Below are 15,686 nucleotides of genomic sequence, written 5' to 3'. Positions count from 1 at the left end.
AAAAATGGGACCTCAATAGACATTTTTCCAAGGAAGACATCCAGATGGCCAACAGACACATGAAAAGATGCTCAACATCCCTTATCATCAGAGAAATGCAAATCAAAACTACAATGAGATCATCACCTCACACCCGTCAGAATGGCTGAAATAAAAAATACAAGAAATAACAAGTGTTGACAAGATGTGGAGCAAAAGGAACTTTCCTGCACCTTTGGTGGGAATGCAAATTGGTGCAGCCACTGTGGAAAACAGTATGGAGGTTCCTCAAAAAATTAAAAATAGAGTTACCATATGATCCAGGAATTCCACTACTGGGTATTTTTTATCCAAAGAAAATGAAAACACTATGCACTCCTATGTTTAGTGCTGCATTATTTACAATAGCCAAGATATGAAAGCAGCCCAAGTGTCTACTGATAGATGGATAGAGATGTAATATACATATATATGACATCTTATATATATATATATATATATATAATGTAATATTACTCAGCCAAAAAAAAGAATGAGATCTTGCCATCTGTAATGATATAGAAAGACCCTAGGGATTATAATGCCAAGTGAAACAAGTCACTCAGAGAAACACAAATACTACATGATTTCACTCATATGTGGAATTTAAGAAACAGAACAAAGGAACAGCTCCCTCCACCACCCCCAACCAAGAAAAAAAAAAGAGAAAAGAAAGAAAAGAGAGACAATCCAAAAAACAGTCTTTTTTTTTTTTTATTAGTTTTCTTTATTTTTGAGAGGCAGAGAGAGACAGAGCATGAGTGGGGGAGGGGCAGAGAGAGAGGGAGACACAGAATCTGAAACAGGGTCCAGGCTCTGAGCTTTCAGCACAGAGCCGGACGCGGGGCTTGAACTCACAGACCGTGAGATCATGACCTGAGCCGAAGTCAGACGCTAACCGACTGCGCCAGCCAGGTGCCCAAAACAGACTCTTAAATAAAGAGAACTAGGGGTGCCTGGGTGGCTCAGTCAGTCGAGTGTCTGACTTCAGCTCAGGTCATGATCTCGCAGTTCATGGGTTTGAGCCCCACACGGGGCTCTGTGCTGACAGCTCAGAGCCTAGAGCCTGCTTCGGGTTCTGTGTCTCCATCTCTCTCTGCCCCTCCCTCCCTCTCTCTGTCTTTCTCTCTCTCTCAAAAATAAATAAATGTAAAAAAATTTTAAATACATAAAGGGAACTAGTGGTTGCTAGATGGAGGTGGCTGGGAGGAGGGTTGGAAAAAAGGGGATCAAGAGTACACTTATCTTGATGAGCACTGAGTAATGTATAGAATTGTTTTCTTTTTAGTTTATTTTGAGAGAGAGAGATAGCACACAAGTGGGGGAGAGGCAGAGAGAAAGGGAGAGAATCCCAAGCAGGCTCCCTGTATAGAATTATTTAATCATTATACTGTACACTTTTCAACAAAAAACATAATATTGCATTCTCTGGTAAACTGTTTCCAGTTATTTGCTGCCTTTACTCTAAGATTACACATCTATGTGATGTGCATTCTTCCTGGTATGTTCTTCCCCTTACTGATGTTCGTTTTGGTCACACTACTTTGGTAAGTAGAAGTGACTAATGAATGCAACCTCTGAGAAGAAGCTTTAAAAGTTATAACAGCGTTTGGCCATCTCTTTGCCCTATGCCAAAAGTCTGGGATGTCCTAGGTAAGAGTCTCAGGATAAAGAGAACACAGAGTGGGGTCATAGCCAACCTTCAAAGGACATGCCTTTGTTTTTGTAAGTCAGAGACTTTGGGATTGCTTTTTCTACAGCATAACCTAGCAAAAACTGAGTAACACGGATTTAAAACCTACAAAAGTTCAGGGTGCCTGGGTGGCTCGGCTGGTTAGGCGTCCAAATCTTGTTTTTGGCTCAGGTCATGATGTCATGGTGAGATCGAGACCCACATCTGTGCTAAGCGTGGAGCCTGCTTGGGATTCTCTCTCTCTCTGTCCCTCCCTGCTTGTGAATGCGCACTCTCTTCCACTCAAAATGAATAAACATTAAAAAAAAAACCTACAAAAGCTCAATTTATTCCTATTTCTTTCTATTAGAGAGGAATAAGGAATGATTCCAAAAGTCCTCCCAAATCTTTACATACAAATGAAGCCTCATTTGCCTATACAACTTCAACATAACAAGTTTCAACTTAAATTCTGCTTATAAATCCCAAATATTACTTATTTATAAATCATATATATGTGTTTATACGTGATAAATGCACTGAAATAGAAAATTTTAAATAATTGGGTAAAATCAAAATATATGGCATGAAAATATTTTTTAACAGTATGGAAACTTTTTATTCTGGCTGATTTGTGAATGAATATGTTTACTTAAAAAATAACACCATAACACTTTGCATTCAACCATTCAAAGATCAGACTCCTGGATTCAGTTTATTTGGTTACTTGGTTTAAATGGATATCATAGCTAGAGAAGATAATTTACAAAGACATGGAGATCCAAAATGAATCAGCCCATCTTAGGCTGTGCTTACTAAATCCTGACACCATCAATTTCATTTACTGATTCTAAAATAAAGATGTAATAGTATTTGCTTTAATTAGTCAACATCTCACCTGCTCTCACTACATCAGCCTTTTAATGGTTCTCCTTCCATCCATTTTTGCCCTCCTCTCTCCCTCCAACCATTCTCTAGTCAGCAGTCAGGATGATCTTTCTGAAATACAAATCTGATTGTGTCATTCCACTGCTTCAAACTATTCAGTGGCTCCCTAATGCTCTTAAGAGAGAATTCAATGTATAATTTGGATAATACAAACTTACTCAAGGCTTAGGTTCAAATCCCAACTTCCTATGCAATGTGAGCATCCTCACAAAGCTGCAGATTCCTCCTCAGAAAAATGGAGACACTACCTCTTAAAAGTTGTTATGGGGATTACATAATTCAATATAAAGAGGGCCCTAAGTCTTCCAAACAATGACACTGTTCCTTTCATGAGAGCAATGCTACTTCTATCAATGCTACTTCATGGCATTAGGTCCCTGAACTTCCCAAGATGTCATTCTAAAATTCTTCTTCTTCTTCTTCTTCTTCTTGTCCTAATAATAATAATAATAATAATAATAATAATAATAATAATAATTCTAAGTCACTAATCAAATAAGTAGTCACCAGATTTTCCTTAAATGATTTATCTTGGTTTCCCCCCACACTCTTATGAACATATCTTCATTTCATTTTGAAGGAAGCCACCTAACATTCAGACTACATTTACTGCCAAATAGAACATTAGGCTCCTAGTATGCAGCTCTTAGTATGTGACACATACCAACAAACAATAACTGTGTAAACTATTGGTTAAAAAAGCCAGTACCTGCATGGCCATAGGTCCTTGGGGCATCTGAGAGCTGTAACTCATCCCTATCATGCCCTGCATATTAGGCTGCACGACAGAGACCATAGGAAATCCTTGTTGCTGCATTGGCATCAGTCCTGCTGAAAAACATAAGGGCATCATTAAAGTCAATATATTTTACAGTCTATTTTCCAAAAACTGTAAGTACATAAACAACTTGTTACTTGGGAAGCAGCACAGTTTAGTGGAAAAGCACAGGCCGTGAAGTGGGACAGACTTGAATATGAATTCCAACTCCATTAGTTAATTACTTAGCTATGAGATCTTAGGCGAGTTACAAAACTTCATCTGTAAAGCGAAGATAACAGAATTTTTATGCATATTAAAAAAACTAATATATGACCTAATTGTGACATTTGGCCTTCAAGATGGGCTCCAGCAATCTCTGCCCTTTCATATTCATACCTTTTGTAATTCCCTCCCTCATTGAATAGGGCTCACCAGTGTAACCAATAGGGTATGGTGGAAATGACAGTGTGTAACTTCCAAGGCTAGTTCCTAAAAGCCAATGTATCTTCCTTCTTGCTCTGAGGAAAGCTACTGCCACATCATAAGAATACTCAAGGGGCGCCTGGGTGGCTCAGCTGGTTGAGCGTCCGACTTTGGCTCGGGTCATGATCTCACAGTTGACGAGTTCGAGCCCTGTGTCGGGCTCTGTGCTGACAGCTCAGAGCCTGGAGGCTGCTTCTGATTCTGTGTCTCCCTCTCCCTCTGCCTCTCCCCCGCTCATGCTCTGTCTCAAAAATAAACACAGGGGCGCCTGGGTGGCTCAGTCGGTTAGGCAGCCGACTTCGGCTCAGGTCATGATCTCGCAGTCCGTGAGTTCTAGCCCCGCGTCGGGCTCTGTGCTGACAGCTCAGAGCCTGGAGCCTGCTTCATATTCTGTGTCTCCCTCTCTCTCTGATCCTCCCCCGTTCATGCTCTGTCTCTCCCTGTCTCAAAAATAAATAAACGTTTAAAAAAAATTTTTTTTAAATAAAGATAAACATTAAAAAAAAAAAAATACTCAAGCAGTCCTACAGAGAATCCATGTGGCATGGAACTGAAACCTCTTGCCAAAAGGCAGCACAATTTGTCATCCATGAGAGTGAGCCATCTTGGAAACAGACGACCCAGCCCTAACAAACCTTAAGATGCCCACAGCCCTAGTTGACATCTTTACTGCAATCTCTCTGGCCCTGAGCCAAAACCACCCAAGTGAAGCCATTTCCAGATACCTGATCTGCAGACACAGTGTCAAATAATAAAATGGATTTTTTAAAAAAAGTTTTGGGGTATTTTTTACACAGCAGCATATAACTAATACAATAACACATATACTAAATAGCATGAACTCTGGATGCCAACTAGAAATGTCACTTGGTACCTCTGCGACTTTGAGTAACTTGCTTAACTTCTATGCCTCGGTTTCTCATCTGTATAACTGTTTAATACCTAATATGCTTGAAGGAATGATCTTCCTCTTGTCTTTCCTTATATGAATAGTTAATATAACATTTACCACAAATAACCATCAGCATGACAATTAAATGATGCAATGGCAGGAAAATGATCATGAGGATAGTATCTCCCAAATTTTTTCAATTTAGTATTCCCAAGAGGGGAGGAGACTGAAGAAACATCCCTTTGGGAATTTAATAAATACTAAGTGCCTACTATATTTTAGGCACAGTTCTAGAGAGCTGGTATTCAACTGTGAATAAAATAAAATCCCAGGGTGCCTGAGTGGCTCAGTTAGTTAAGCATCTGGCTCTTGATTTCAGCTCAGGTCATGATCTTATGGTTCACGAAATGGAGCCCCATGTCAGGCTCTGAGCTCACAATGCGGAGCCTGCTTGGGATTTTCTCTCTCTCTCTCTCTCTCTCTTTCTTGAAATAAACAGATAAAAAACAAAACTCCCTACCTGTGCCGAACACAAATTTCAATCCAATTTTGCAATTTATTACATCTATGTTGGTTCTAACTAGTTAAAAAAAAAATTAAAGGTCTGAGAAAGTAACCATGCTTATCTTGTGGGTTCTGTGTACCTTAAAGGTTACTTATTCACAGTTTAATTTTAGAAGCATGAACATCCACATTTGTAAGTAACAGAAGTATTGGCATTCACTTATTCATTCAATCATTTATTCAAATATTTGAGGGCCTACTCCTTGTCAGGCATCATTCTAGGGACATGGCAGTGAACAAGTTCCAAGAGGTTCTTACCCTCATGGAACTTACATGTTTTCCCTTTTGCCTCTTTGGACCTACAGTCTTATTCATTTGAATTATTGTTATTTAATTCTTGAATGGGTAATTTAGGTATTTGGTACAATGTTTAAAAGCATAAAAGTATGCACAGTGAAAACTCTGGTCTCTCTCGTCTCCTGTTCACCTACTCATGATCTTTTGGCGACTCTTCCTGTCAGCTTCTCGTATATGCTTTGAGAAACAATCCATGCATAATTTAAAGTCTTCTAATGACTGAAAAGTCTACTCTAACATACTTCATAAAAAGAAAAAAATCTCAAAACAATTCCAAAAGAAAAAATATCAGGCAATCTTTGGGGCTCTCTTCTTGCTCTACATACAGAGTCTTACTTTAAAGTTTATAAAAATGCAAAATCTTGAGCCATGAAAACGAATAACTGTAATGCTTTCCTAAAGAACAAAAGATCTCAAACTATTCTATCCAAATCTGGGACATATCTAATTACAGATAGCTTAAATAATGCATAAATGTGAGCACAATGAAAGGAATACAACTGACTCCTGGAAAAATTTACCTGAAACTCAACCTCCATCACTGATTACAAACGGAGACAAAGTCAGTATGAGGCACTGACCACCTGCTATTGAGCCACTCGTTATCCTTCATCTCTATTGGTGATCTGGGAGTCTCTGTTTCTCCAGCAATTCTACCATAAGCAATCAATATTGGCTTTGTGAGAAGGGCCAGCTTTCAGAAGCAGACTGGTATGTGTCGGGGGTACAGTGAAGAGGGTGTGAGCAGAAAGAAGAGAAGGGCAGACATATTCTTTCTTTGACACTGTGTCCCAGTGGCAAAGTACCATGAGTCAAGATTAGATCAGTTCACTATGGTTTCCCTGAAGACACAGCTAGAACTGACTTTGGTGGGGCCTTGTCTGAAACAGAGAGAAGGAATATACCCACTAAAGAAATTGAAGAGAATAAAAATGAGACTTAAAATAATTTATACTGAATCAGAATACGTGATCTCTTATATACATAAAACCAAATTCATACAGAGAAAACACGGTAGTATCAAACAATTAAAGAGGTTCTTTTATCCACTCAACAAACATCCACAGAGCCCCTATAATTTTCTATCAGCATACTGGGTGCTGTAGATACCGACTAGCATAAGGCAGACATAGCCTCTGCCCTAGGGAGCTAACAATCTAGAATTACACAATTTTTGAGAAATTTCAAGCATAGCTGGCATACGGGTTCAAGACTATAGGAAAATTTTACTCTATTTCGCAGCAATAGGACTTCTTTATCCAATTAGTTCCTAAGTTCAGAAACATAACAGTGAAAAATAAAAAGTTTAAAATTTCAGCTTTCACATACCTTGTGGGGGTCTTATTCCACCTGCAACCGGAAACATGAAGCTAAAAACAGAAGAAAAACATATCAGGATCTTCTATGTACAAAGATTTCAAACAAAACATGTAATTCTTTATATACACAAAAGAACTGTGGACAGGGTCCTGACATTTGTTCTGTAGTACGATACTGAACTACCCGATATCAACACAGATCGAACATCCACAGGATGCATGACGGCAGGCATGTCAGTGCAGGGAGAAAAGTTGTGAACTAGAAAACAAGACGTTGAAACTAGTCCTGGTCTGTCACTATGTGACTTCCTTGGATTCCAATTTCTCCATCCATAAATTGAGAAGGTTGGATTATATTCAATTTGGCGAACATTCACTGAGTAACTACTACATGAGGGAACTGAATTAGTGCACAGTCTTGTTGAAGACACGCACGCAAGCTACTAACTGCAGCATCAAATAAAGTGTGCTAAGTGCTATGAGAGGCCCCAAATACTAGTAGAGATGAAAAGAAAAAGATTAATTTGATGGGTTATATCTCGGGGACTTTTGTGAAGTTATCTTTTAAACTGAACCTTGAAGAGAGTCATACCATATAATTTGAGCAAAAGCTCTGAGGCCAGAGCTTTGTGTTTAGAGATTTAGGATTGAATATAAGATACAGGATTAGAGAAGCAAGCAGACAGTAGAGGACCTTTAAGCTGTTTGATTTTACTTTGAATATTGTATGAAGTCAGAGATTATTAATTGTGGTACAACACACATGACAAAATTTTACCATTTTAACCATTTTTAAGTGTATAGTGTGTACCATTAAGTACACTCACAATGTTGTACGACCATCACCATGATCCATTTCAAGAATGTTTTCATTATCCCTAACAAAGACTATACCAATTAAACAAGAACTCACGATCACTCCCTCCCCCAACCCCTGGTAGCTACCACTTTTTGTTTCTATGAATTTGCTATTCTAGCTACCTCACACTAAGTGAAATCATATGATACTTTTATACTTCATAGCTAGCTTATTTCACTTAGCATAATGTTTTCAAGGTTCATCCATGTTGTAGCAGGTATTAGCATTTCATTCCTTTTTATGGCTGAATAACAAATACTCCCTTGTGTGTACATACCACCTTTTGCTTATCCATTCATCTGCTGATGGACACTTGGGTTGTTTCCACCTTTCGGCTGTTGTAAATAATGCTATGAACATTAGTATACAAGTATCTGTGTAAGTCCCTCTTTCAATTATTTTGGGCATATACCTGGGAGTAGAATTGCTGGGTCATATAGTAATTCTGTGTTTATTCTCTGAGAAACTGCCAAACTGTTTTCCACAACAGCTGCACCATTTTACATTCTCACCAGCAATGCATGGGGTTCCAATTTCTCCACATCCTCACCAACAGTAGTTACTTTGTTTTTGTTTGTTTGATAATGGTTATGCTAAGGGGTATGAAGTATTACCTCATGATTTGGATCTGCATTTCCCTGATGTGAGAGGTTCTAAGCAGGAGAGTGAAATGATCAGAAATGTAGTTTAGGTTTTTCTAGAAACACGGTAAGGCAGAGCTTTGAAGCAAAAAGAATCAGCAAAAAAACTAGCACAATAATGTTTATTTTTAAGTTTACTCTGGGAGAACCTATTTATTTTGAGAGAATGTGCACGTGAGCAGGGGAGGAGCAGAGAGAGAGGGAGAGAGAGAATCCCAAGCAGGTTCCATGCTGTCAGTGCAGAGCCCAGAGTGGGGCTCAATCTCACAGACCATGGGATCATGCATGACCTGTGAGACCAAGAGTCGCTCGCTCAACCAACTGAGCCACCCAGGCACCCTCTACCACAATAATCTTAACAAGAGATGAAAAGAGCTATAACCAGAATAGTGATACTGGAAAAGAGGCGGTGAATGAAAGCTATTCAAAAGGAAGAATGAAGAGGACCTGGCAATTGGCAGAATGGGGAAAAGCAGTGAAGCAGCAGAAAGAGCTGAAGACGTTGCTGAGATTCTGAGCCTGAGCAAATGGCAAGGATGGTAATACTGTTTCCTAAAAGAAGGAACCCTTGAGTAGGTTTGGGGGGAAGGGCAGTAGATGTGCATCCCTGAGGAGCGATCTAGCAGGCAATCAGAAAAGTAACTCAAGCTCAGGAGAAGAGTCCAGATCAATCTAGCTAGGCTCTTTTATTTTAACATTTATTTATTTGAGAGAGAGAGAGAGAGAGAGAGAGAGAGAGAGAACATGAGCAGGGGAGGGGTAGAGAGAAAGGGAGACACTGAATCTGAAGCAGGCTCCAGGTTCTGAGCTGTCAGTACAGAGCCCAACGCAGGGCGGGGCTTGAACCCACGGACCTCGAAATCATGACCTGAGCTGAAGTCCGACACTTAACAGACTGAGCCACCCAGGGGCCCATGGCTAGGCTCTTTTAAATAAAGGTTAAAAAAAAAAAATTAAGCTCTGGTTGTGAATGAAATAGCCAAGGGAATGTGCATATATAGGGAGACGACAACAACGAGCAACTTGGAGAATTCTTATGGTGAAACTGAGTAGAGAATGGTCATTGAGAACCAAGGGACTTGGTTATAACTGCAAGTTATAACTAAGGAAGAACCATATTTCAGGAAGAAGGAAGTAGTCACCAGTATTTAATGCTGTAGAAAAGCTGATCAGAATGAGGATTAACAAAAAAAGATCACTGCTTCCGAAAATGCCGATCTTTGAGTAAACAGTTTTAAGAGGAGGAGAAACTCTTGGATCTGTAGGGAGAAAGGTTTAGGATACAAAAGATATGCTTAGACACAGCCTGGCAGCAAAAGGGATCTGCTTTGAAAAGGAAGAGGGACTTCTTTCTTTGAGAATGGAGGGAAAGAAAATGGAACAATTCAAGGAAGAAAACGTCTGAGTGGGAAAGATTCTTAATCTGGGAGTCAAGGATCTGAAGGGGGTTTCAGGCAATCTTTAGAATCTAGTGAAAGCTAGAAATTATTTGCCAAATTTATGTGTCCTTGCATTTTTCTAGTGTGTAATACCCCCCCTTCCCAGGAAAAAGGCTAAAAACCAAACTTTACAGTCTTTTGGCTCTAACATATTTTTAATTAAAAAAAAAAAGTTCTCAGGTGGTTTACCAAGTTCTAGTTGGACATCTATCTGACTATATGTTATTTATAGCTTTGAAGAGGATCTGAACTGTTAGCAAATTCTACTGCTGACAAGCAGGCCTGCACCCAAAGAGAGGACTTTTCTGTACTGCACACAAGATGTATTAGCTAAGTAATTTGTTAACTGGATAGAATGTTTAAACTGCAAGTTGAAATTCAGTAGTATCGTTTTTTTTTTTTAAAGGTACTCACATACACTAAGATTTATAAACTTAGAAACAATGCATTTAGATAATCAACTTGTCAAGACTTTTCCAAATCTTAAAGATTTACAATTACCAGTATGTCTTAGTGGCTAAGTAAAAACTGGAAACTGAAGTTACATTTTTTCCAGTTCAGCCATAAATTAACTGTAAAGCTCCATGCAAACCCCTTCACCACCTTGTCCTGTTCCCCCTCTGTCAAATGAGGACACAGAACTGCAAGTCTGCCAAGGTCCCAACTAAGACAATCAAATAGACAAGAATAAATGTACACACATAAAGGTTACCTTGAAAACACAAACAAAAACTGAATGAAGAACATTACTGACAAACATGATTTGCTCCAGTAATTATTTAGCAACCCAAACTCCTTAGTGACCTATGTACCATTCGTATGATTCTCTGGAATGTTTAGACTAACAGCAACGTGCTTCAAGACTGGTTGGACAAGCAGCTAAGACACTGATAAGAAAGCATAAGTTTGGCCAAAAAAAAAAAAAAAAAAAAAAAAGCCAAAACCAACCAAACAAAAGCCCCCCAAAACTGGGCAGCAAGATGACCAACAATTTATTTTCAAAGGTAAAACCCACTATTTTTACTGACAGCCTAGCACGAAAGCAGAACTGATGTCTACTTGCCACATGCGTACCTCACTCATTCTCCCTTTCAGTTACCTTTGCTACTAACCTGCACTTCTCAGGCATGGACTCCAGCAACACTTCCTCAAGGATCTCCCTACCTCCAGAGTCTACAAGATACAGCTCATATAGCAGAGGTGAGGCGCATCTTCCTAAAGGACCATTTGATAAGGCTATTCCTGGGGTTAAAACTATGTATTGATTCCCCCTTATATGGAATTTCCTTAGTTTATATCCAAGGCCCCCTCCTGTTCCAGCACAATTTTTTTTCAGTTTTATCTCATAAATCTCATCTCCCACTTAGTGTCACAATCCATCTGGCCTATGTGCTATTCCCCTTGCGTTCAGTAGGCCTTCACATCTCCTATGACAATCCCTTGACCACTTCCTCTTCCTCCAACTGAGGCCCAGATAAAATAGTCCTTTGCTTTCAATGTGTCTTGAATCCACAAATATTTATAGAATGTTTTCTTTTTTTAAAAAAATTTTTTTAATGCTTATTTTTGAGAGAGACAGAGACAGAGCATGAACGAGGAAGGGTCAGAGAGAGGGAGACACAGAATCCGAAGCAGGCTCCAGGCTGTCAGCACAGAGCCCGACACCGGGCTCGAACTCATGGACCATGAAATCATGACCTGAGCCAGAGTCGGACGCTTAACCGACTGAGCCACCCAGGCGCCCCTAGAATGTTTTCTATGTTAGAATGTGCCAGAAGCAGTGGAAGAGAAAGTGGAAGAGAAAAAGATGAGGAAGCCCTTAAGGAGTTTATAAAAGAGCAGGAAAAAAATAGACAAATGATAATATTCCAGAAGGATACAGACTAATCAAGATCTTTCAACAATTTTTTCTCTGTTGTAGTTGTCTTAAAAAAATTTTTTTTTCTACTTCACATCTCTTGGGTAAATTTTGCCCTTTTTATGTAACTCTACCATTTATTTTAAAGTAGCCCAATCAGGATACCTATCAAAAGTAGGCTAACATTAATAAAGCTGGAAAATGCCACTGCTTTTTGTTTAGTCTCTCAGAATAGAAACAAGTATCTAAGAAAAATGGTACCTTACAGCTTCTGGATTTTCTCCACTAAAAGCTAAGAAACGATGCCTGGCTCTTCCCTTAGAAATATACTTAGGCTACCATAATGTTAAAAACCATACTATCCTTTCTTTATTGAGCATACAGCTTTTCAGCCCCAGAAAGTTTCCAATATATGTAACGCTCACTACACATTTTTCGAGGCAAGGATCATTTTAACTACTTTTCCTTCTCATATATATCCTCTAGTTTTAGAAGGCAGATGTTACTCTAAACAAATTTTATAGATGAAAGAAATTTTAAAATCAATCATTCTAACTTCTATCACAACTCAGGCCACACTTAATTTTTAAAATGTGTGTTCATGGACTGGTGACATTAAAATACTGTAAACTAAGGAGAATGATCCACTCAACTTTCTGCACCTAAGGTCTTCCCCACCCACCCAAAATAGAAACGAAACCAAACCACCAAAAGAAAACCCCTGGGCCTAAAATACCAAATTCTTTTAAGTTTATATTTTTCCCAGAACTTCGTGCTATGATTAATCATATACTTGATCAAATTAATGCCACTCGAGAACATTTTAGAAACTGTTATCACATATAGAAAAGACATTATTACACATGTGTCTTCTGCAGCCAAAACCTGACTTATATCAAGTATTCATAAAAGACTGCGATGAAACAGCGTAAATTAGAAAAACAGTTTTAAATCTAAAGTGAAAGATGTGTAGAGGAAACGAAAAATGGGGCTGCACACAGGTGGTTTATTCAACAGCCACCGCCTTTTTTTCCTAGCCTATATATAAACACCTGCAGGAGGTGATAATTTTAAAGCCTACACTTCAGTAGTGTTTGTGACTCCAAAATTAAAACACTGCCTATCAAAAAACTAACACTTTGTTTTCCAAAAATAATTTAGGATGCTGAAGATAAAGCGCTAATTTTATCTTCAAATGTGTATGCACTATGTGTTGGCTAACAAAACAAACTCAGCCTAGGTCATTATACAAGTGGGGTGAAAACTTCCCAGAACAAAATTTCCTTCAGTGATGAACTTGTCAAGTTGCAAACGTTCTTCTCCTTTATCATTCTGGACATGAGAACCACAGGGAATTACTTATATGGCAGAGGGCAGATTTGTTTAAGGTCTAAGTAAAAGCCTGGAAGCTTTGTTTTAATAACTGCGTAACTGCTGTTTAATAGTGATTTGATTTTAATAAGGAGACAAGACTTAAGAGTTACGTCTACACGAGCCCATTCAAACGTCTTCAGATTTTCCTGCTGTTTGTCGTGTGTTAAGGAGATAAAAAGGACAGAACATTCTAAAAGGGGGGGGGGGGGGGAAGATGAATAGTACACACACCTCTTGCAAACAGCTATTCAGCTTTGTGACCAGATCTTTCCCTTTGTGACCAGAGCCTTCCCGACTCTATCCCTGCTCAAGCCCGGCAAGCCCTGGGAAAGGGAAGTCTGGTCGCTCGGAGCGAGGCGTCGGGGTTGCTGCTCTCCCCAGCCTGGCTGGGTGCCAGCTCAGCCAAGCGGACCCTCACCTCCTGCTCCTCCTCCTCTTCTCCTCCCCGCACTGGGACGCTCTCGCTCACTGCTCGGCCCCAGCACCAGTGCCCCTGAGCCTGGGAAACAGGACACGGATGTCGGGCTCCTCCACCCACTCGGCCTAGATCCCCGGGGGGACCCCTTTCTCCCGTAGCCCAGTGCCAAAGGAAGAAGGGGTCGAAGCGGGCGAAAATCGTCATAACCTCCAAACAGTCCTCGCCCCTGCGGAGCCAGCCCTGGGACCCGACTCGGCTCTTCACACCCACCTGCCTGCCCCGGCGGCCCCCGCGCCGGCTCCCGCGGCCCCGCCGCCCCCAGCTCCCGTTCCCGGCCGCAGCGCCATCTTTCTCCGGGCCCGCCGTCGCCACCTTACAAGCAGCTGTCAGCTGAAGACAGCCACTTCCGGGGCAAAAGCCAGCCCCACCAAGCCGCGAACTCGGCGACGGGGCGGGGCCTGCGCCCACGTGATCCCCCGCGCCCCAGAGGCGGAGGCAGGGGCGGCGGCCGCGCGCTCTCGCCCCGTGACTCCACCGCCCCCCCGGGGTCCTCCACGTGTGTTTCTAGTTCTGAGGCTGTCTGGGCGGCTCGGGTAGCTGATTCATTGTCTGGCAAGGCTCTCTGCAGGGCCCGGCTGGCGGCCCAGCGGTAAAGCACTGTTGTTCCTCAGTTTGAAAAAGCACCTTGTTGGTTAGTGAAGAGAAGATCGAATCCTGCTTTGAAAACTGCAATGATGAGTGCACGGGTATTCCTTTATGATTTTTACCCGTAAAGAATAGATGGATCCTGGACGCTCCTTTGATAGCTTCACAGCGCTGATGAGTGATCATCTCTCTGCCCCAGAACCCGGCAGCTTCCATTTGGTACCCACCCCAGAAGATGAAGGTATTTAAATTTTAACTTAGTAAAGCAGCCTAACTCACATAAACACAACCCACGTATAAACCTCCAACGTGCTTGTGTTTGGTTCTGCCACCAAGCCACCCAAAACCCGTTTTCCCTGTACTTGCAAGCAGGGCAAAACAACGGTGTTTGGAAAGCAGGTCATCATTATTCTGAACCCACCTGGGCATATTTTTACTTTTATTTTTTTTCCCCTGTGCGAACTACTGTGAGTAAAATACAAAAGTCCAATGTAAACTTTTTCAAGTCTTAAAGCAGTTTGCTTATTAGCAAGTAGTGGATTAATTATAACTGGCTTTATCTTTCACTCTTGCCTCAGGTGTTTTACAAGGAAACCACTTTTTTTTTAAGGTTTATTTTTGAGAGAGAGCACGCGCACACGCGGAGCTAGGGAGGGTCAGAGGGAGGAAGACAGAGGATGTGAAGTGAGATCTGCTCACTAAGCAGAGAGCCCGATGCCAGTCTGGAACACACGAACTGTGAGATCATGACCTGAATGTAAGACAGATGCTTAACTAAGCCACCCAGGTACCCCCAGGGAAACCATTTATCATAGTTATCCTTTATTGGGCACAAATCATTGGTGGGGAGCCTTACTGCATTTTTTCAAATCCTCAGTGGCCCTAAGAGTTAGTATTGGAATTTTACAGATGAGAAAACCAAGGTTAAAAGAAGTTGTAATTTGTCCAGGTCATAGAGCTGCAAAGCAGCAGCACCAGGATTCAAGCCCACGTTTCACATAAAAGTCCTTGCTCATTTCACTAGACCAGCTATTTGTTATCACCTGTTCTCTTTTCATAACTAATTTCATTCCTCCTCTTTAGGTGAAACTGAAATTTGTGTAGCATATAGTTCCAAATAACATAAATATGCTAAATTCAGTATGAATCCATTGACAAACCAAGTTGATACAAGTTGATGTCGCCACTGTTATTTAAGGATGGGTAGTTACACAGAAGAAAATAGTAAAAAAAAGGAAATAAAGACAAATGAAGGGACTATATGAAGGATCAAGATGTGATCTCTTGTTTCTGCCTGGATACTTTGTTCTCCTTTGCCTGTGGATTCCTACATCTGCTAGACTCAGCACAGGATGTCAGCCTTCCATGACATGTTAGATGCCAATCCTCAATCCTCCCTTGCTTCAGCACCTTGGCCTTACGTCTAACACAACATTTGCCACACTATTTGTTCCCTTACTTTATAGTCACTGCTACACTCTAAGGGCACAGACTCTGTT

General features: G+C 40.7%; 1 protein-coding gene across 13 annotated transcripts in view; it reads right to left on the bottom strand.

The window, feature by feature from the left end:
• SYNRG (synergin gamma) overlaps window positions 1–13,930 on the bottom strand; it is an 86,851-nt gene extending 72,921 nt beyond the window's left edge. For 10 of the 13 annotated variants that reach the window (XR_007146999.1, XR_007146998.1, XM_047833604.1 and 7 more), the window contains exons 1-3: window positions 13,813–13,930; window positions 6,964–7,004; window positions 3,348–3,469 (exon numbers count right to left, since the gene is read on the bottom strand). Coding sequence is in view for 10 of the 13 variants with exons in the window: in XM_047833604.1 (XP_047689560.1) it covers window positions 3,348–3,469; window positions 6,964–7,004; window positions 13,813–13,889 (240 nt within the window). In the remaining 3 variants the exon portion in view is untranslated. Of the gene's footprint in view, window positions 1–2,588; window positions 2,721–3,347; window positions 3,470–6,963; window positions 7,005–13,812 lie in introns of those variants that run through there. The other 3 variants (XM_047833605.1, XM_047833608.1, XM_047833613.1) reach the window with 2 other exon arrangements.
• Window positions 13,931–15,686: the final 1,756 nt, after the last annotated feature.

Source organism: Prionailurus viverrinus, chromosome E1, assembly GCF_022837055.1.
Source record: "Prionailurus viverrinus isolate Anna chromosome E1, UM_Priviv_1.0, whole genome shotgun sequence".
Lineage (NCBI taxonomy): Eukaryota > Metazoa > Chordata > Mammalia > Carnivora > Felidae > Prionailurus > Prionailurus viverrinus.
This window is presented reverse-complemented; position numbering and strand designations above follow the sequence as displayed.